At 40.2% G+C, this 19,100-nt stretch overlaps 1 protein-coding gene across 1 annotated transcript in view; it reads right to left on the bottom strand.

Annotated features, from left to right (window-relative positions):
* Nucleotides 1–2,091: 2,091 nt before the first annotated feature.
* The window catches only part of CDADC1 (cytidine and dCMP deaminase domain containing 1), a 44,856-nt gene continuing 27,847 nt past the window's right edge, over nucleotides 2,092–19,100 (bottom strand). The window contains exons 7-10 of the mRNA XM_007960389.3: nucleotides 16,531–16,700; nucleotides 14,357–14,546; nucleotides 8,744–8,804; nucleotides 2,092–2,711 (exon numbers count right to left, since the gene is read on the bottom strand). Coding sequence (XP_007958580.1) covers nucleotides 2,638–2,711; nucleotides 8,744–8,804; nucleotides 14,357–14,546; nucleotides 16,531–16,700 — 495 coding nt within the window. The 3' untranslated portion in view covers nucleotides 2,092–2,637. The remainder of the gene's footprint in view (nucleotides 2,712–8,743; nucleotides 8,805–14,356; nucleotides 14,547–16,530; nucleotides 16,701–19,100) is intronic.

The raw sequence follows: 19,100 nt of genomic DNA, 5'->3' as shown, positions 1-19,100 counted from the left end.
ACATTCAGAAGCAATAAGCTCATTTATGTGTCACAGTGTCACTAAAGATACAGTTGATGTTTATAGAGTGTTGGTACCATTCATTGACCCAGAAATAAAGCTAACTTGGCCAGGCACAGTGGCTCATGCCTGTAATCACAGCACTTGGGAAGGCAGAGGCAGGAGGATTGCTTGGGGCCAGGAGTTCAAGACCAGCCTGGGCAACATAGCGAGACTCCTTTCTCTACAAAAAATAAATAAAAAATAAACTAGCCGGGCGTGGTGGTGCGTGCCTGTAGTCCCAGCTACTTGGGAGGCTGAGGCAGGAAGACTGCTTGAGCACAGAAAACAGTCAAGGCTGCAGTGACTAAGTCTCCCTCTGTTGTCCAGGCTGGAGTGCAGTGGCATGATCTCAGCTCACCGTAGCCTCTGCCTCCTGGGTTCATGCGATTCTCCTGCTTCAGTCTCCCAAATAGCTGGGATTACAGGCATGCAACACCATGCCTGGTCTTTTTTTTTTTTTTTTTGTATTTTCAGTTAGAGACGGGGTTTTACCATGTTGACCAGGCTGGTCTTGAACTCCTGACCTTGAGTGATCTACCCCCCTCAGCCTCCCAAAGTGCTGGGATTACAGGTATGAGCCACGGCATCTGGCCTGAGAATCATTTTTCTTAATTACTTGATTCCATGCTTGTATTGTCCACTTGACTGTGAGTGTCTTAAGATCAGGAAGCATTTCTCACACATCTCATCCCCGGGTCAAGCAGTGTTTAGCAGTTATTCAATCAATCAACAAATATTTATAGAATGCCTACTGTGTGCCAGGTAGATACTGGGGTTCGGCAGTTTAAAAGCACACACACACACACACACACACACACACACACACACCTCCCTGCCCTCATAGACTTCACCTTCTGAGGCTACACAGTAAACCATCAATGATTATTTATTGAAATCTGACCAGTAGTACAGAAAAAAAAAAATGGCATTATCGTGACTCTCTTAATAATACTGTGGAAATGCCTAGTTTTCCCTTTCTAATCACAGTTTTTCCCACTTGTATGCTTCTTCCTCTCATATCCCATCCCAATGCCTAACAGGCAAATCCACAGACCTGGCAGTATGCCAGGCTATTGGGTCTTACAAAATATTTACTGATTGATTTATAAAATGTTTGGTGTACATGACATGTTAGTAAGAAACAACAAATCCAAGAGCTGAAGCATGAGAGTTAATATAATAAAGCAATTTGGGAGGTAAGCAATCTCAGTGTTTTTATACGGATAAGAATATCTTAACTCATGGTTTTCAAACTAGCCTTAGCTACCTCTAAGTGTACCTCGCCTCGCCTCCCGTCCTAGCTCATGCCCTCCATCTGTGTAGTGTTTATGGCAGTCCTCGGCTGCCTTGTATGATGACTCTGAACTCCCCATGGACCTACACAGGCTGCAGTCACAGCCCTGGCACGGAGCCCATGTTTGGATGGTCCTGCGTGTAATTCTGAGAAACTGGTAGGAAGCCCAGTGAGGCCGTGTGATGTTGTGGAAAGGCAGGGAACAAAAGCAGAGGCAAACCTGACCACCATAGATCCAGGGAGCCATTCTCATGAAGCATCCCAGGCCACTCCCTCTCTAACCTAGGAGAGAACAGAACATGTACCCTCATTTTTGGAATAATTTTCTGAACATTTCTCAGCAAATAAAAATGTAAGAAATCACAGAGAGCAACCTGGAATAGCTGAAATTACCATACTTTCAAGACTTTCAGTATTTATTCTCGAGGTTGGTAAATGTTTTTAAAAGGCTCTTCCTTTTGAAGATCAATGCCATGAGACAACCTGTGTTAATTTTACAGAAGGAAAGATTATATGGGGAGCAGCATTTATTAATGGAATTCTAGGAAGGCTAGTTTCAATAGTCCAGACTCAAATATTTCTTCTCTGTTAACATCATAACCAAATTTCAGGTTCACTGTTAGTGATTTCAAGAGTCAGTGGTATCAAGCAGTGACACTGTCTCAGAATAACACTGTCTTCCTATTGCTACCCAAACTCTGTGATAAACAGGACCACAGAGTTAACATTTACAAAATATACTTTAAACATGGAGACCAAGTCCACTAACTTTATTTTTATGAGTCAATTCTAATTAAGTAAATTCTGATTACTAGAAAGCTTTGGGTATAAATGTGACCTTTTGGTTTGCTATACATTGACTCTTAAAAGATGACATTTATTTCCCTGGAGCAGTTTACTAACTGTCACTCTTATAATTCAAAAGAATTAATATTTCTCAAAAGGTGTGTGATTCCCTGCAGAGGCATGACCTCCTGTGAAGCAGACCCTTTCAAATTGGCTAATATAAAGTCAAGATAAATAGAAATCAGTCCCTGTTGCTGTTTACATTGGTTTAAGTTATTGCTCCCTCATTTTGTGTAATAAAACAACACACTACTACATTATGGAAAACCCACACATAAATCTAAAAGACAAATATTCTTATTAACACCATTTGTATCCTAGAAATAAATTAGCTTCCTTAAAAAATCTTTTCAATTATTCACAAAATCCATCCTTATTTTCTGAATGAACAAGGCTGAATTTTAGAAGTGCAATGAAAAGTTCTTGAGGTTCCCCTGCAGTGTAGACAGTCCTTCTTAGTGGATTCCAAGGCGCAGCTTCTTGTCCTGGTGCTGCTCTTCCTTCTGTGGGATGGGTCTCAACACACCATCTAGCATTGAGAATAACATTAGGTCAGGACAGCTTCATTTCAAACCCATAGGCACTTGTTTCAGCCTTACAGGTTGTAAGAGCAAAACAATGCTTAAGTTATTTCACTTTATTTTATCTTCAAATTCTCAATCTGAATCGAATCTAGATAACTTACTCTCAGGCAATACAGAATCTGGCTTTTAAAAATTGGATTCACATGGGCCAGGTGCAATGGCTCACGTCTATAACGCCAACACTTTTGGAGGCTGAGGAGGGAGGATAACTTGAGCCCAGGAGTTCAAGACCAGCTTGGGCAGCATAGGGAGACCTCATCTCTACAAAAAAATTTTTTTTAGAAACACAGCTGTTGTGGCCGGGCGGGGTGGCTCACGCCTATAATCCCAGCACTTTGGGAGGCTGAGGCGGGCGGATCACGAGGTCAGGAGATCGAGACCATCCTGGCAAAATACGGTGAAACCCCGTCTCTACTAAAAATACAAAAAAATTAGCCGGGCGTCGTGGCAGGCGCCTGTAGTCCCAGCTACTTGGGAGACTGAGGCAGGAGAATGGCATGAACCCAGGAGGCGGAGCTTGCAGTGAGCTGAGATGGCGCCACTGCACTCCAGCCTGGGCGACAGAGTAAGACTCTGTCTCAAAAAAAAAAAAAACAAAAACAAACAAAAAAAACAGGTGTTGTGGCACATGCCTGTAATCCCAGCTACTCAGGAGGCTGAGGTGGGAGGATTGTTTGAGCCCAGAGAGGCCGAGTCTGCAGTGAGCCATGACTGTGCCACTGCACTCCAGTCTGGGTGACACAGTGAGACCTTGTCTCAAAAAACAAACAAACTAGAAAAAGAATTCACTCAATAGTGTATGGCAAGTAATTCATAAAAATTTTTGTTTTATGTTTTTGGTGGGGGGAAGTCCTATTACTAGACTGGAGGAAACAAAATGTACCTCCTAAGGGAGAAGGGGACTATGTGTGGGATAGGGAGAATCTGGGGACTGGAAGGAAGACAGACTTATCTGACTGGGCAGGCTGGGAAAAGAGTATGGCTTCAACCTCTTCCTGGCTTTTGTTTTTAATAGCTTTATTTGTACAATAAATGATACATGTTTAAAGTATACAATAAACAACATATTTGAAGTATATAGTTTGATGAATTATTTTAATTTACTTTTTAATTTGTAATATTTGTAGAGATGGGGGTCTCAGTTTGTTACCCAAGCTGGTCTTGAACTCTTGGCCTAAAGCAATCCTCCCACCTCAGCCTTCCAAAGTGATGGGATCACAGGAAAGAGCCATTTTGCTTAGTCCAGTTTCATGATTTCTGACATAAGTACACATTCATGAAACTATCTCCACAGTCAAGACAATGAATATATCTACCACCTGCAAAAGCTTCCTTCTGCCCCTTCTTCCTATCTTTGGAGGGATTTCCTGCCCCGAGCCTGTGTGTTCTGCCCTGCTGTTTCCTTGTCCTAAGGACAGCTGGGCCTGGGCTCAGACTTGCCTTCCAGAGGTAGATCTGGAAAGCCACCCCTCTCTCTTTCTCTTTCTCATCGTATTATGTACTATTTGAAACAGTCTCTCTCTGTAGAGGTAAAATGTATTATGTAATATATAATAATATATACGTAATATAGATGGGAGTTCTAAAGCCTAACAATAAAATGAACACTCATGAACTTACTGCCCCAAAAGAGTTAAATTTTGTTTAAAACTGAATAAAACTACATGATGTGGGGGGGGGGGGGGGTGCAGATGGAAAAAAAACAAAACATACTGCCGAATCCAACAACTAGAACATTACCAATTCCCATGCACTCCCTCTCTCGTCCCATCCCCTTTCACCCCACTCAGAGGCAACTCCTATCTTGATTTTCGTGTTTATCAATTGATTGCTTCTTAACAATAACTTTACTGTATATACGATATATTAAAGTTTATTTTATTTATTTATTTATATTTATTTATTTTGAGACAGGGTCTGTCTCTGTCACTCTGTTACCCAGGCTGGAGTACAGTGGCACAATCTCAACTCACTGCAGCCTCAACCTCCCGGGCTCAGGTGACCCTCCTCTGTTAGCCTCTGGGGTAGCTGGGACTACAGGCACAGGCCACCATGCCCAACTAATTTTTTGTATCTTTTGTAGAGATGGAGTTTTGCTGTGATGCCCAGGCTGGTCTTGAACTCCTGGGTTCAAGCAATTGGCCCGCTTCAGCCTCCCATCATGCTGGGATGATACAGTGTGAGCACCATGCCTGGCCTACCACATTTAATCAATATATGGTATGTCTTTTTGAACTTTATACAGAAATGGTATCATAATTCTGTAGTTTGCTTTTTAAAATTCAACATTTATATTTCTAAGATTCATCCATGTTGAAGAATGTAGCTCTAGTTCATTTGTTTATTTTCACTGCTATATAGTAGTCCATTGTGGTAATACACAATTTTTTTTTTTTTTTTTTTTTTTTTTTTTGAGACAGAGTCTTGCTCTGTCCCCCAGGCTGGAGTGCAGTGGTGCGATCTCAGCTCATTGCAAGCTCCGCCTCCCGGGTTCACGCCATTCTCCTGCCTCAGCCTCCTGAGTAGCTGGGACTACAGGCGCCTGCCATGACGCTCGGCTAATTTTTTGTATTTTTAGTAGAGACGGGGTTTCGCCCTGGTCTCGATCCCCTGACCTTGTGATCCACCCACCTTTGGACTCCACCCGCCTTTGGACTCCCAAAGTGCTGGGATTACAGGCGTGAGCCACCGCGCCCGGCCACACCATAATATTTTTATCTAATCACCCAAAACAAACATTTGTGTTATTTCCAGTTTTTGCCTTTAAGAACAATATAGCAACAAAATTTTTGTCTCTCTGACTCTTATACAATACGCAAGAGTTTCTCTAGGGCATATATTTATAAAAAATGCTATTTCAGGCCAAGCGTGGTGGCTCATCCCTGTAATCCCAGCACTTTGGGAGGCCAAGGTGGGCAGATCACCTGAGGCCCGGAGTTTGAGACCAGCCTAGCCAACATGGTGAAACCTCATCTCTACTAAAAATACAAAATTAGCTGGGCGTGGTGGTCCACGCCTGTAATCCCAGCTACTTGGGAGGCTGAGGCAGGAGAATCACTTGAACCTGGGAGGTGGAGGGTGCAGTGAACCGGGATCACGCCACAGGACTCCAGCTTGGGTGACAGAGTGAGACTCCGTCACAAAAAAAAAAAAAAAAAAGCACTACTTTAATGCAATCTTAATTTGCATTCTCTGACTACTACTAAGTTTAATCATCTTTTCATGTGTTGATTGGGTGAACTAAGTTCAGTTCACTCACCTTGCAGCAGACCCAGACCTGCTCTTAGATCCCAGCTTATATGGATATTTGTCCTCAGGATAGCTCTGGCTATTGTGTTGACTTACTATTGCTCCTCAGATTCTAGCAAAATGTCTTCTTATCTCTATTTTGTTCTTAGGAGAATATTTCCCTTATTTTCTTGAAAGCCCCATGACTATTTAAAAAGAATGCTTGTTGTGGGTTACCTGGGTTCCATCTGTACGAAGTGGAAGGGCACCTGAGAGTTGTCAGTCACACTGCCTGCCTTCCTTCTGTTTGTCCCTGCTACTGGCACTGAGAAAGCATCCAGCAGCAAGTCCCCCCTCTGGAGTTAGACAGACTGATTTACCCAAAGGTCAAGCCCTAGTCTAACAACAAAGCTGGTGTTGTAACTTTCATCTGTTGATTCTAGTGTCTATTTCTCAACTGAATCAAAAATTGGAAAGGAATTACATACTGTATGATTCCATTTATACGAAATGGCCAGAATAGACTAATCCATAAAAACTGAAAGAGTGGTTGCCTAGGGCTAGGGGGAGGGGAGAATGAGAAGTGACTGCAAATGGGCATGAGACTTCTTTCTTAGATCATGAAAATGTTCTGAAATTATGTTGTAGTGATGCCTGTACAGCTCCGTGAATCTACTAAAAAGCAATTTTATGATAGATGAATTACATATCAGTAAAACTATTATATAATTAAAAAGGAAATAGGGGTATTGTTTATTGAGATAAAACACTTGTTCAAAAATGCATAAACATAAACTTAACCGTTCAGTTGAACTGCCACAAAGCGAACATATGTAACCATCATCTGGGTCAATAAATAAAACACTGCCAGCAAACCAGAAGCCTTCGTTTTGTCCCCTCCTTCCAATCTTGGGGCTTTAACCACAGCATGTCTTCCTTTTCCTTAGTGATCTAGGAATAATAAATCCTAGATACAAGCCCTTTGGTTGATTATAAGTGGCAAATATCTTCTCATATTCCATGGCTTGCCTTTGCACTCTTTTAGTGATATCTTTTTTTTTTTTTTTTTTTTTAAGGCAAGGTCTCACTCTGTTGCCAAGGTTGGAGTACAGTGGTTACAAGCATGGATCACTGCAGCCTCAACCTCTTCATGCTCAAGAGATCCTTCCATCTCAGCCTCCTGAGTAGCTGGGACCACAGGCATGTGCCACCACAATTGGCTAATTTTTGTATTTTTTGTAGAGAGAGGGTTTTGCCATGTTGCCCAGCCTGTCTCAAACTCCTGGCCTCAAGCAATTTACCCACCTCAGCCTTCCAAAGTGCTGGGATTACAGGCGTGAGCCACTGCGCCTGGCCTAGTGATATCTTTTAATGAACAGATGTTTTTCATTGTAACATAGATAAATTAACCTTTTTATGATTCGTGCTTTTTGTATCCTTTCCCTAACATAGGAAATTATTCATTGGCCCCTTCAAACACTGTCATTGAGTATACATTGTTTAACCAGATGTATAGATAGACAGATAGATAGATACATAGATAGATAGATAGATACGGCCTTTTTTGCTGATAAATTTTTAAAAAGAAAGATGCAGTGGATATGTACTTTTTTCCAAATTGCAAACAATACATTTTCTATTTGAATCAAATAAAGCTAATTCAGAACACTGAAAATCAATATATTCACAGAGAAATTATTCTAAGGCTTTTATATTTCTTGATTTTTCAAGGTTAAAAAATTGTTATTATCAAGAAAACTTACAGCAAACTTCCATTTACTTCAAATCCAAATAATTTGATAATATAGTTACTGTTTTATTTTTATTTTTATTTTTAGAGATAGAGTTTTCCCTGTCGCCTAGGCTGGAGTACAGTGGTGCCATCTCGGCTCATTGCAACCTCCACCTCCTGGATTCAAGTGATTCTCCTGCCTTAAACTCCCAAGTAGCTGGGATTACAGGCATGTGCCATGATGCCTGGCTATTTTTTGTATTTTTAGTAGGGACGAGGTTTCACCATGTTGGCCAAGCTGGTCTCAAACTCCTGACTTCAAGTGATCCACCTGCCTTGGCTTCCCAAAATGCTGGGATTATAGGCGTGAGCCACCGTGCCTGGCCTATAGTTACTATTTTGAAATAATATTATATAGCACTCATGTCTAAAATTATGTGCCTAAGGAACTGTAAGACTTCTCAAAGATTACGTTACATTCAAAATATCTGTAGTAGTATACGAATAATAAAGCTTTAAAGACTAGTAATTCATTATGGTAGCTGTGATGATTCTTCATCAGATTATTCAAGTAACCAGAACATTTCCAATCTGGGCAAATGTGGCTTTACTCTAGAAGAATGTATATACCTCATCATTTGGTCCCGATCCATCTGTACTAATTATGCATATTTTTCCTTTCTCACTTCCCAGTAAGCTTTTGTTTTTTTATAGAAGAGCATTGTTATTTACTGTTTCATATGCATTTAATTTATAACGTCAATTTGTGCATAATTATTTGTATTAACCATTAACCTGTAGATTCTATAGGAGTAATTATTAATCGGCACTTTCCATAGCACCTAGCATATGGTAGACACACAAATGTTTATGAACAAATTGAATGGCAAAAATCTAACCTTCAAAAATAATATGCTCCATCTATTAACACAACAATTTTCATCACCTGATCATTAAAATTGACTGTATATCCTTTCTCCTCAGCAACAAAGTTCACCTCAATACATAAATACTTACTTTCTCTCCTTTCAGGCTCATTTTGTTCAAGACCATAAGCTTCTGATGGATTCAGCTGCCACTGTAAGAGTGCACAAACATCTTACTTACTTGTTTAAAAAGGATTTAATACATAGCATTCCCACACATTGATTTTAAATATCAAAATAACTTCTTAAAAATGGAAGAAAAATGGCCAGTCATGGGTGGGTCACACCTGTAATCCCAGCACTTTGGGAGGCCAAGGTAGGTGGATTACCTGAGATGAGGAGCTCGAGACCAACCTGGCCAACATGGTGAAACTCTGTCTCTAATCAAAATACAAAAATTAGCCAGGCATGGTGGCACATGCCTGTAGTCTCAGCTACTCGGGAGGCTGAGGTAAGAGAATTGCTTGAACCCGGGAGGCGGAGGTTGCAGTGAGCTGAGATGGTGCCACTTCAGCCTGGGTGACAGAGCAAGCCTCCATCTCGAAAAAAAATTTTTAAAAAATAGAAGAAAAAGGAGTTAGCATGTTCAAATTAACAAAGCCCTAATAATGCCACACTGAATGATCCTGAATGATGTAACTTCTGGGATCCGAATCAATACTCTTAGAGAAGTTGAAGATTCTTTACATTCATTTTAATTGGAAGTAAGTAGAGGACCAGAGGATTAGAGTGACTTGTCTCAGGTTACACACTAACTACAGGTGGCAATAGAATTAGAACCTGTGCCCAGTACTATGGAATTAACACCACATTGTATTCTAACTCCAGGTCCCAGATAATCTTAAAATAGCTAGAAAAGGCCTAGGTATTAAAGAATGAAAATATGACCAAGATAGGCCAGGCACGGCGGCTCACGCCTGTGATCCCAGCACTTTGGGAGGCCAAGGTGGGCGGATCATAAGGTCAGGAGATCAAGATCATCCTGGCTAACACGGTGAAACCCCATCTCTACTAAAAATACAAAAGATTAGCCGGGCGTGGTGGCGGACGCCTGTAGTCCCAGCTACTCGGGATGCTGAGGCAGGAGAATGGCAAGAACCCGGGGGTGGAGCTTGCAGTGAGCTGAGATCACGCCACTGTACTCCAGCCTGGAAGACAGAGTGAGACTCCGTCTTACAAAAAAAAAAAAAAGAAAGAAAGAAAGAAAAAAAGAAAAGAAAATATGACCAGGATTACTTTGCCTTTTAATGTTGTTATATCATAAACTATTACTTGCATCATATCATATCATTTTATATCATATCATTTATCTCCTCTGATTACCATGTTTCATCTCATTCAGGAATAAATAGGGAAGCCTGAAGATTCTCAGATATTACATAGAATATTGGAGCAGCAGAAAAGAAAAATGGAGAGTAATCGGTATCTTATAGCACAGCCCTTCTTTTCTCAGCTGGCTAGAATCTCTATCAGAATCACTAATGACTTAACCAAAAGGCCCTGCTAGGGCACCAGTTAATCTGATGAGTGAACTGATGCTTATGTGTGACACACAAATATGGATTACCTGGGAGCCTCTTCCATAAGCATCAGTTCACTCAACAGATTAACTAGTTAACATCATGAGCCTTGACGGGGGATGAGATACAGGACAAACATTTTACCATGTATTAAAAGTCCTTGGAAAGGGAGGACATCCAGAACTGGCTGGTCACTTATAGAAATGGGAGGTTTAGGCTAGTACCAAGAAAGAGAGAAGACTTAGAAAGGGTAGGAAGCTACATGAGAAATTACCAAAAAATGTTTACAGTGAGGCATTTTTTGAAAGACATCAAACCACTAAAACCTATTAATTTGGGGAGACAAAGTAAAAACAAGTAACCATGAATTCATGTTTCAAGACACTCATAAAAAGACTTCTTATAACTGTAAAAACTTAGAAACAATCCAGGTGCCCAACAACATGGGAATGGTTAAATAAGTTAGACCTATGGGTTGGAATATTGTGTTAAATTATTTAAAATATTTTTTAAAGAACTTTTAGTGACACAGAAAATACAGCAACATGTTAATTGTGGTATCTATGAGTTGTGGGATAATACACATTCTTTTTTATTTTCCTAGTCTTCTACAATGAGCATATATTACTTTCATAATAAAAATAAGTAATATAACCTAACAGAGAAAAATCCACACATACTAAAGAGAAAACAAAGAATTGAGCACGTGGACATGGATATAGATTGATAAAAATCTATTCTTGAAAACAGTGTTGCCCAGTCCTAGCCTGGTTTGCGACAACACCACAGAATAGAACTACTTATCTCAAGGTCTATGGTAACATATCAAAAAGGAAAGAAAAAATCTTTCAAAATTAATTTCAATTTACCTTAATCTTAAAAACAAATACCAAATTTATTGACACACACTATTTTTGACAATCTAAAAGGAAGAATATAATCATTGCTGAAATTCAGATTTAGAACAAATTCTAGTTCATGTTAATTACTGGCATTTACAAAACTAGGTATCTAGCTAACCATCTACATAATATTTGCAGCCAGGTCAGATGAGAAGGATGAGAAGATGGACAGTTTATCTTCACTGGAGGTAGAACAGAGAACAACCATGAACAGCCTTTGGAACATGTGCCTGAGTGAGGGTACTCCCGGGAGGGTCTGGCCCAACTGGGTGCTTCCTTTCCCACCTCTGCCCCTGAATATCCCCTTAGTCTTCCTGCCTCCTTCTGCTTCTCTTGCCCTATCTTAAGTTCTTCTGATCTCTTCATTCTCTTTACAATTGAAAAGCTATTAAAATCTACCAGTAAGCAAGATATTTCAGAATTCTCCATAACCCATCACTCATAGTCCTGAAGAGCTAGGTCACTTAATCTTTATGAGGAGAACTTGAAAAATCTATTTCTTCATACTCTTCAGGAGGAATGAAGAGACAGAAAACAAAAACACAGAAGTAGAGATTTCTCTGAATAATTGCATATAAGCTTTTATTGAGTTTTACAAAAAAGGTCTTTCCCATCTCTGCCTTCTTTCAGTGCCATGTCAACACCCCTCTCTATTTAAAATGTGATAAACTTTAAATAAAATAATTAGAAAAAAATGACAATATTACAAATGGTAAAAACTTATGATACTTCATATACACATGACAGACACTGGATAGTATGTTTCTATATTTAAAATTATATACATATACAATTATATGTTATATGTCCAAGTTAATCATATATATGTATGTTCTAGGTACCCTGGACACAAACCGATGTATATAGCAGGAATGTAAAGCTGAAATTTATAAACAGTTCTTTTACATCCTTTTTCTTCCCACTGCAAATTCTAGTAGTTAAATGTTACATTAACTCATTCAATGCCAGGATTAAATCATTGGATGTCACAGAAACAATGTACAATTCTGGACAGGATCCTTTTGCTGTATAAAAGCAGTCCCCAACCTTTGTGGAACTAGGGACCAGGTACCGGTTTCATGGAAGTTTTTCCACAGACCAGATGGCGAGGAGTGGGGGATCATCAGGCTTTAGATTCTCATAAGGAGCGCACAACCTAGATCCCTCACATGGGCAGTTCACAATAGGGTTCACACTCCTATGAGAATCTAATGCTGCTGCTGATCTGACAGGAGGCAGAGCTTAAGCAGTAAGGTGAGCAATGGGGAGCAACTGTAAATACAGAAGAAGCTTCCTAACCGGTACCCAGGGGTTGGGGAACCCCGCTATACAAGACATTTCTTGGGCAGCTGATGAACCTTGACTGGAATCTGTAGATTAGTGGCAGTAATGTATCAATGTTAATTTCCTGATTTTTATGGTAGTATTGTAGTTATGTGGTTATTTCTTATTTGAGGAAATAAAGGGTGAGCTGGTATCATGTCAACAACTTCTGGGAAAAAATTTCTTTGTAGTGTTTTTATAACTTTTCTGTATGCTTAAGGTTTTTTCCAAATAAAAAGTTTTTTTGAAAACCAAAATAGGCTGAGAACAGTGGCTCGTGCTTGTAATCCCAGCACTTCGGGAGGCTGAGGCAGGCGGGTCGCTTGAGCCCAGGAGATAGAGATTGCCAAGATGGCGCCACCGCACTCCAGCCTGGGTGAGATAGTGAGACCCTGTCTCAAAACAAAAACCAAAACAAAAGAAGAAGAAAAAAAACCCCACAGAAACCAAAACCCAAATAGTGAAGAGGTATAAAGAGTTAAAAGTTATTGAGTTTTCCATGAACTACCTCAGTACATTTTCGGAAATATCAGATAAGAAATTCTTTTTTTCTCGGGCCAGTCGTGGTGGCTCATGCCTGTAATCCCAGCACTTTGGGAGGCCGAGGCCGGTGTATCGCCTGACGTCAGGAGTTCAAGAGTAGCCTGGCCAACATGGTTAAACTCTGTCTCTATTAAAAATACAAAAAATTAGCTGAGCATGGTAGCGTACGTCTGTAATCCCAGATACTGGGGAGTGGAGGGGGGCGGGGGTAGCAAGGCAGGAGAATCGCTGGAACCCAGGAGGCTGAGGTTGCAGTGAGCCGAGATCATGCCATTGCACTCCAGCCTGGGCAATGAGTGAAACTCCATCTCAAAATAAATACATAAATAAAAAAACAAACAAATAAATATTCTTTTTTTTCTGATTTTTCTCATGAGAAATGTGTGTGTGTGTGTGTGTGTGTGTGTGCGCACCTCCCTTTGTTTGGGGGTGGGGGTGACCTTTAAACGATTGCAGGGGATCCCAACCCTCTGGCAGCAACCAGTACTGGTCCGTGGCCTGTTAGGAACTGGGCCGCACGGCAGCAGGTGAGTGCAGGCTAGCGAGCATTACCGCCTGAGCTCCACCTCCTGTCAGATGAGCGGTGGAATTAGATTCTCATAGGAGCAGAACCCTATTGTGAACTGCGCACCTGAGGGATCAAGGCTGCGTGCTCCTTATAGAATCTAGTGCCTGATGATCTGAGGTGGAATAGTTTCATCCCCAAACCATCTCCCCATCTGTGGAAAAACTGTCTTCCACAAAACCGGTCACTCGTGCCGAAAAGGGTGGGGACCGCTGAAGTATTTTCACCTCTATCCACCACTCCAAGCCAGAAATGAGAGGGAGGAGATAGGTCAGGTACTTTTCTTTTATCAGCCACCAGATGGCACCAAAAGATCCACTGGCTCAATTCTCTACAGAGATGTAAATTCATAAGGCAGGAATCCATAGCTGAACAGTTGCAGTTAGGTAAAGGTTTGCACATATAAATAAACTCAATAATAATAATTTGTTGAAACTCGGCCTGGCGCGGTGGCTTACACCTGTAATCCCGACACTTTGGAAGACCGAGGCGGGCAGATCACCTGGGCTCAGGAGTTCGAAACTGGCCTGGCCAACATGGCGAAATCCTGTCTCTACTAAAAATACAAAAATTAGCCGGGTATGATGGCGGGCGCCTGTAATCCCAGCTACTCGGGAAGCTGAGGCAGGAGAATCACTTGAACCCAGGAGGCAGAGGTTGCGGTGAGCCGAGATCGAGCCACTGGCACTCCAGCCTAGGCGACAGAGAGAGACTCTCTCACAAATAATAATAATAAATAATAATTTGTTGAAACTCTTTAAAAGGGTGGGAAGCATTAACTTACAATATTGCAAAAGGGTACCTAACAACATAATACAAAATACACCTGAAAAAAATGTGCATCTACTTACCGTAAATTTGCTAACACCTGCAAGCTCCCCGAACCTCATGTAAGAGATGTCTGCCTTCTTTTTTCCAACATCTACATCTCCTGCATAGATTTGTTTTATGCCTGCACCTTTAATTAAAGGTACACACTCATCACATGGGCACTTTGTCACAAAAATCATGCTTCTTTCTTCTGGTTTTATTTCTTGACACCTACAAAAAAAATTGTAAAATATCAGAAAGGTCGTTTCTGAAAGGGAAAGTTATTTTTTAGAAAAATCTTTAAACACTAAAATTGAGCTGTTTTAAAAACAGATTTATGACATGAATAATGATCATCAAGCCTTAGACTTACTGAATTACTGAATGTTCAAAATACGTAAACCTACAAAACTGTTATGATACAACTTGAACATGACAATTATTATAACTAAAAATAATTTATTGATTCTAAGTAAGAGGTTCAGTTTCAGATTACAAAATAGATGAAATCAGGAAGATACAGACATCAAAGAAAGAGAGAAAAATCCCCGAATGCTTTCTAAGTAAGTATGTGTTTAGAATACTGGAATTAGATTTGAAACTGATACCTTCTTTAAGAGTTAATCATGTCTGACTAGACACTAACTCATCTTGTTAGACAAATGACACAGCCCTATCTGGTACCTACTGGATATTCAATAAATGTTCACTAAATGAATAATTAAATATTTAAGTTCTGTTTTGACTTATAGTTCCCTTACCCCTTCCCTATCATAGGATAATTTTAAAAAGAAAAGTTTCTATTTGACATATTCACACCTCTGTACAAAATGAAGCAAGTAAATCTGTAATGAAGAGGACAAGGAAAAGAACAGAGGAAATTTTGGGTGAAATTTTGCATGCTGAGGGTAGTTCAGGACTAAGGACTGCCCTCATCTGGGGCTATAAGGACTGGCTTCCGGGTTCTGAGGCTTAGGCAGCTCTCAGCCAGCCATCTTCAATTCCTCTACCGCCAGCCTTCCATATCCATCTTCCTTGTTGAGACTGTTACTTACATTCACCTGGACTAGGGCAACAGAATTCTGTGCATCTAGTCTGTTCAAACAATACTACCTACATAATCTACAGAGTGTGGCTCTGTCAATGCCATTCCATTTCTCCACTGCCTACCAAATGAAGCATAAACTCGAGTCCAGTCCCAGCCTGTCCTTGTGAGCTGCATTTCCCTTGTGTCCACATTCCAACCTAACTGGAATATTCATGCTCCTAAACACACCACGGATTTTCCTACTTCCAGACCATTGCTTATGCTAGAAGCAAGAATGGTCTTCCCTTCCCTTCCATATGCCCCAGTCTAGGAATCCTTTAAGCTCAGTTCAGATGCCAGTTCTTCCCTAAAATCTTTCCCTTGCACTCTCCCATTTGTCCATAGCAGCAGCAGAATGCCCGCAGCACTTTACATCTCCTACAGAATCCACAGCACGAGGTGGATGCTATCTCACATCCCCTACTGCATTAGAAGCTCTCCAAGGACAGGAGCCATGTCTTACACAGTTTTTTAATCCCTTAACCTTAATGGTAAAGGCTGAGAAGTCTTTGTGACGATGATGTAAATTGACAGCTATAATCGTTAACAAAAGTTCTTTTAAAGCAATTTGGTTCATTATAAAGTCCTATTCTGAATACTGCAGGCCATTGTAACACAATGGTAAGCATTTGTGTATCTAAACATAAAAAAGGTAACGTGTGATGTTACAATGGCTACTTCACTCAGTAACAGGAATTTTTCAGCTCTGTTATAATCTTATGGGAACACATTGTGCATGTAGTCCATTGTTGCTCAAAATGTCTTTATGTGGTATGTAACTGTATTAATAAATGTGTGCTCCGGATTTAGAAGACAAAGGAGCTCTTAACATCCAGAAATATGAGAGTCTGAGCAAGATCCCAAAGGACAAACTTCAAGCAGTTTCATATTGGAGAGAGGGAAGGGAAAAAAAGACATGCTCAACAAATGGGAAGGCCTGCAGAGGCGTTAACCTCAGTTCAGGTCATAGCTTCAGGTCCGGCAGGACCAAGCCTTACCAAAGTTATACTTCTGAAAGGAAACTTTCTTGGAATTTGAAAAGGGAAATAAATTGCAATTATAAGAAAATTAATTTCAACCAACACTTGCTACATTTTAAGGAAAAGTACACCAAGAAGGATTTCATACCTAAATGTCAAAGCATTCTGTTCCGCATGTATGATGTATCTGAATTTCCGTATTTCTCTGTCTTTCTGCTTGTCATCCATGTGTGGGAAGTCAGCATACTCAGATCCAACAGGAAAAGCATTGTAACCACATCCTACAAAGTACATGGCACCTGTTCCATCACAACTTCTCTACGAGAGTGAGCAAACCAATGGTTAGTTTCAACATTCTGAAAAGGCACTTTGCAATGTATTTTTGAAGCTTGCCCTCATACTTTGTATAATGAATATTCATTCAATTTTCTACAGTAAACTATCAAAAAATATAATATCAAATCCTCCTACTGCAGTGTGGTCTTGTCAAAGCAAAATTCCAAGAAAGCTGACCACTTCTCTAATCTATAATCCTAAGGAAGTCCTTGTTCTTTGCAATTAATTAAATACTATCTTACGTAACTCACAAATTATTTCATTTGATGCAGATATTACTTCCCAAATAAATTATAAGATCCTGGAGAGCAGAAACCATGTTTCATATTTCTTTTCTATCCCTTCAACATGTTCAAGTGTTCTGTACATAGCAGGTACTCAACAAGTGATGGTTAATTTGTTTTTTTTTCTTTTGAGACGGAGTTTCACTCTTGTTGCCCAGGCTAGAGTACAATGGCGTGATCTCGGCTCACAGCAATCTCCGCCTCTCAGGTTCAAGCGATTCTCCTCCCTCAGCCTCCCAAGTAGCTGAGATTACAGGCATGCGCCACTACGCTCGGCTAATTTTTTTGTATTTTTTAGTAGAGACAGGGTTTCTCCATGTTGGTCAGGCTGGTTTCGAACTCCCGACCTCAGGTGATCCACCCTCCTCGGCCTCCCAAAGTGCTGGGATTACAGGCATGAGCCACCGCGCCTGGCTGTGATTGTTAATTTCTTATGTGCTCTGTGCCATGCTACTGGTTAGCAAGTTGAAAACTTTTAAATACTTTAAACAGAAAACTTCTGTTGTTGGGCTAAAAATGTGCTATTGTGATTTAGTTGGAAAATAAAAAATGCATTTTCATCTTCAGTATTTATTGAACCTCTATTATATGCATATTATTATAGAACTTCTTACTTCAATGGCTTTCTTCTCTTTTAAAGAGAAATAGTAGTTAATATCAATGCTTTATCAATTATTAGAATGAAATATTTTATCAATATTGTGTGTGTAATAGTTTGGAATATACTATAAACTTCATAAATTTCAATGTGTTATAATTACTCATGATAATATCAACAGACTCATTACTGTAGCAGCTTCATAAAAATCATGTAATAGTAGGCAAACAAAAGCCTGCAAACAAAATATTATCTCATTAATAAATCTGTTTGAACATTTACTAAATGTCAAACATCATGCTGATTTATTTATTTATTTATTTAGAGACAGGGTCTCGCTCTGTCACCCAGGTTTGACTTCCTGGGCTCAAGTCATCCTCCCACCTCAGCCTCCCAAGTAGCTGGGACCACAGGTGCATGTCACTATGCCTGGCTAATTTTTTCATTTTTTGTAGCAATGGGGTTTCACCATGATGCCCAGGATTGTCTTGGACTCCTAAGCTCAAGCAATCCTCCCACCCCAGCCTCCCAAAGTGCTGGGATTACAGGCATGAGCCACTGTGCCCAGCCATACTGAGTTTTATATGCGTCATTTCATTTGATCAATTCTTGAAACAACCTAAAGAGTGATACTATTAATATTACTGTTTACAGATAAGGAAACTTAGGACAAGAGTGACTAATTGTCTAGGGTCACAAAATGAGTAAGTAACATAGTCAGAATTCAAGCCCAGGTTACTTGACTCTAAGCCATGTGTCTTTCCATTTCACCGTGCTGCCTGCCGGCCTGCTCTAGAGATAACTAGAAACTGACATTCTCCACAAAATTTTTAAGAACCAGATGTTAAGCCAAAAGGCTGCCGAGCATTCATGTACACACAAATGAGAGTTCCAACCACTGGCTAGACCTATGCTAGGTGCTGGAATACAACTGTAAACAAGACAGAGAGTCCCTACCCTCATGAGCCTTCTAGTCTGGGGAGGGTAAGAAATTGGACAGATAACTTTAACTGTGATGAATGTCACAGACAAGTTGTACAGAGTGCTATGGAATTTCTGTCTGAGGAGCCTAGTATTCTAGTAGGAGTTAACAGTTGGGGTAGAGGTAAGTAGAGTCAAGAGGTATTTTGAAGGTGGAATCCATTGTGCTAGGTGATCGTATGTGTACAGTAACAGATGAGATGGTGACCACTAGCAAGGGAGAAGGTTAGCAGGGAAGATACTGGATGAGTTGAACTTGAGGAGTTTGTGAAGCATCAAAGCAAATAGATTACTTTCTGTGAAGTCCTTGAGGCAAAATGTAGGCTCACCTTTCAGTCAGCTATATAGTTACTAAATATCTCTTGATTCTAGCCTCCTAACCCATCCCCACAACTCCAAGTCCTCATCTCTCTTTTATTAATCTCCCTATTTCCTGTCTAGCCCTACTTCATTCATTTATAATGCAAATCTGTTCAAATCATTTCTCCACTTACAATATTCTTGGACTGCACTGTCCAA

The sequence above is a fragment of the Chlorocebus sabaeus genome, chromosome 3 (assembly GCF_047675955.1).
Source record: "Chlorocebus sabaeus isolate Y175 chromosome 3, mChlSab1.0.hap1, whole genome shotgun sequence".
NCBI classification, from domain to species: Eukaryota; Metazoa; Chordata; class Mammalia; order Primates; family Cercopithecidae; genus Chlorocebus; species Chlorocebus sabaeus.
This window is presented reverse-complemented; position numbering and strand designations above follow the sequence as displayed.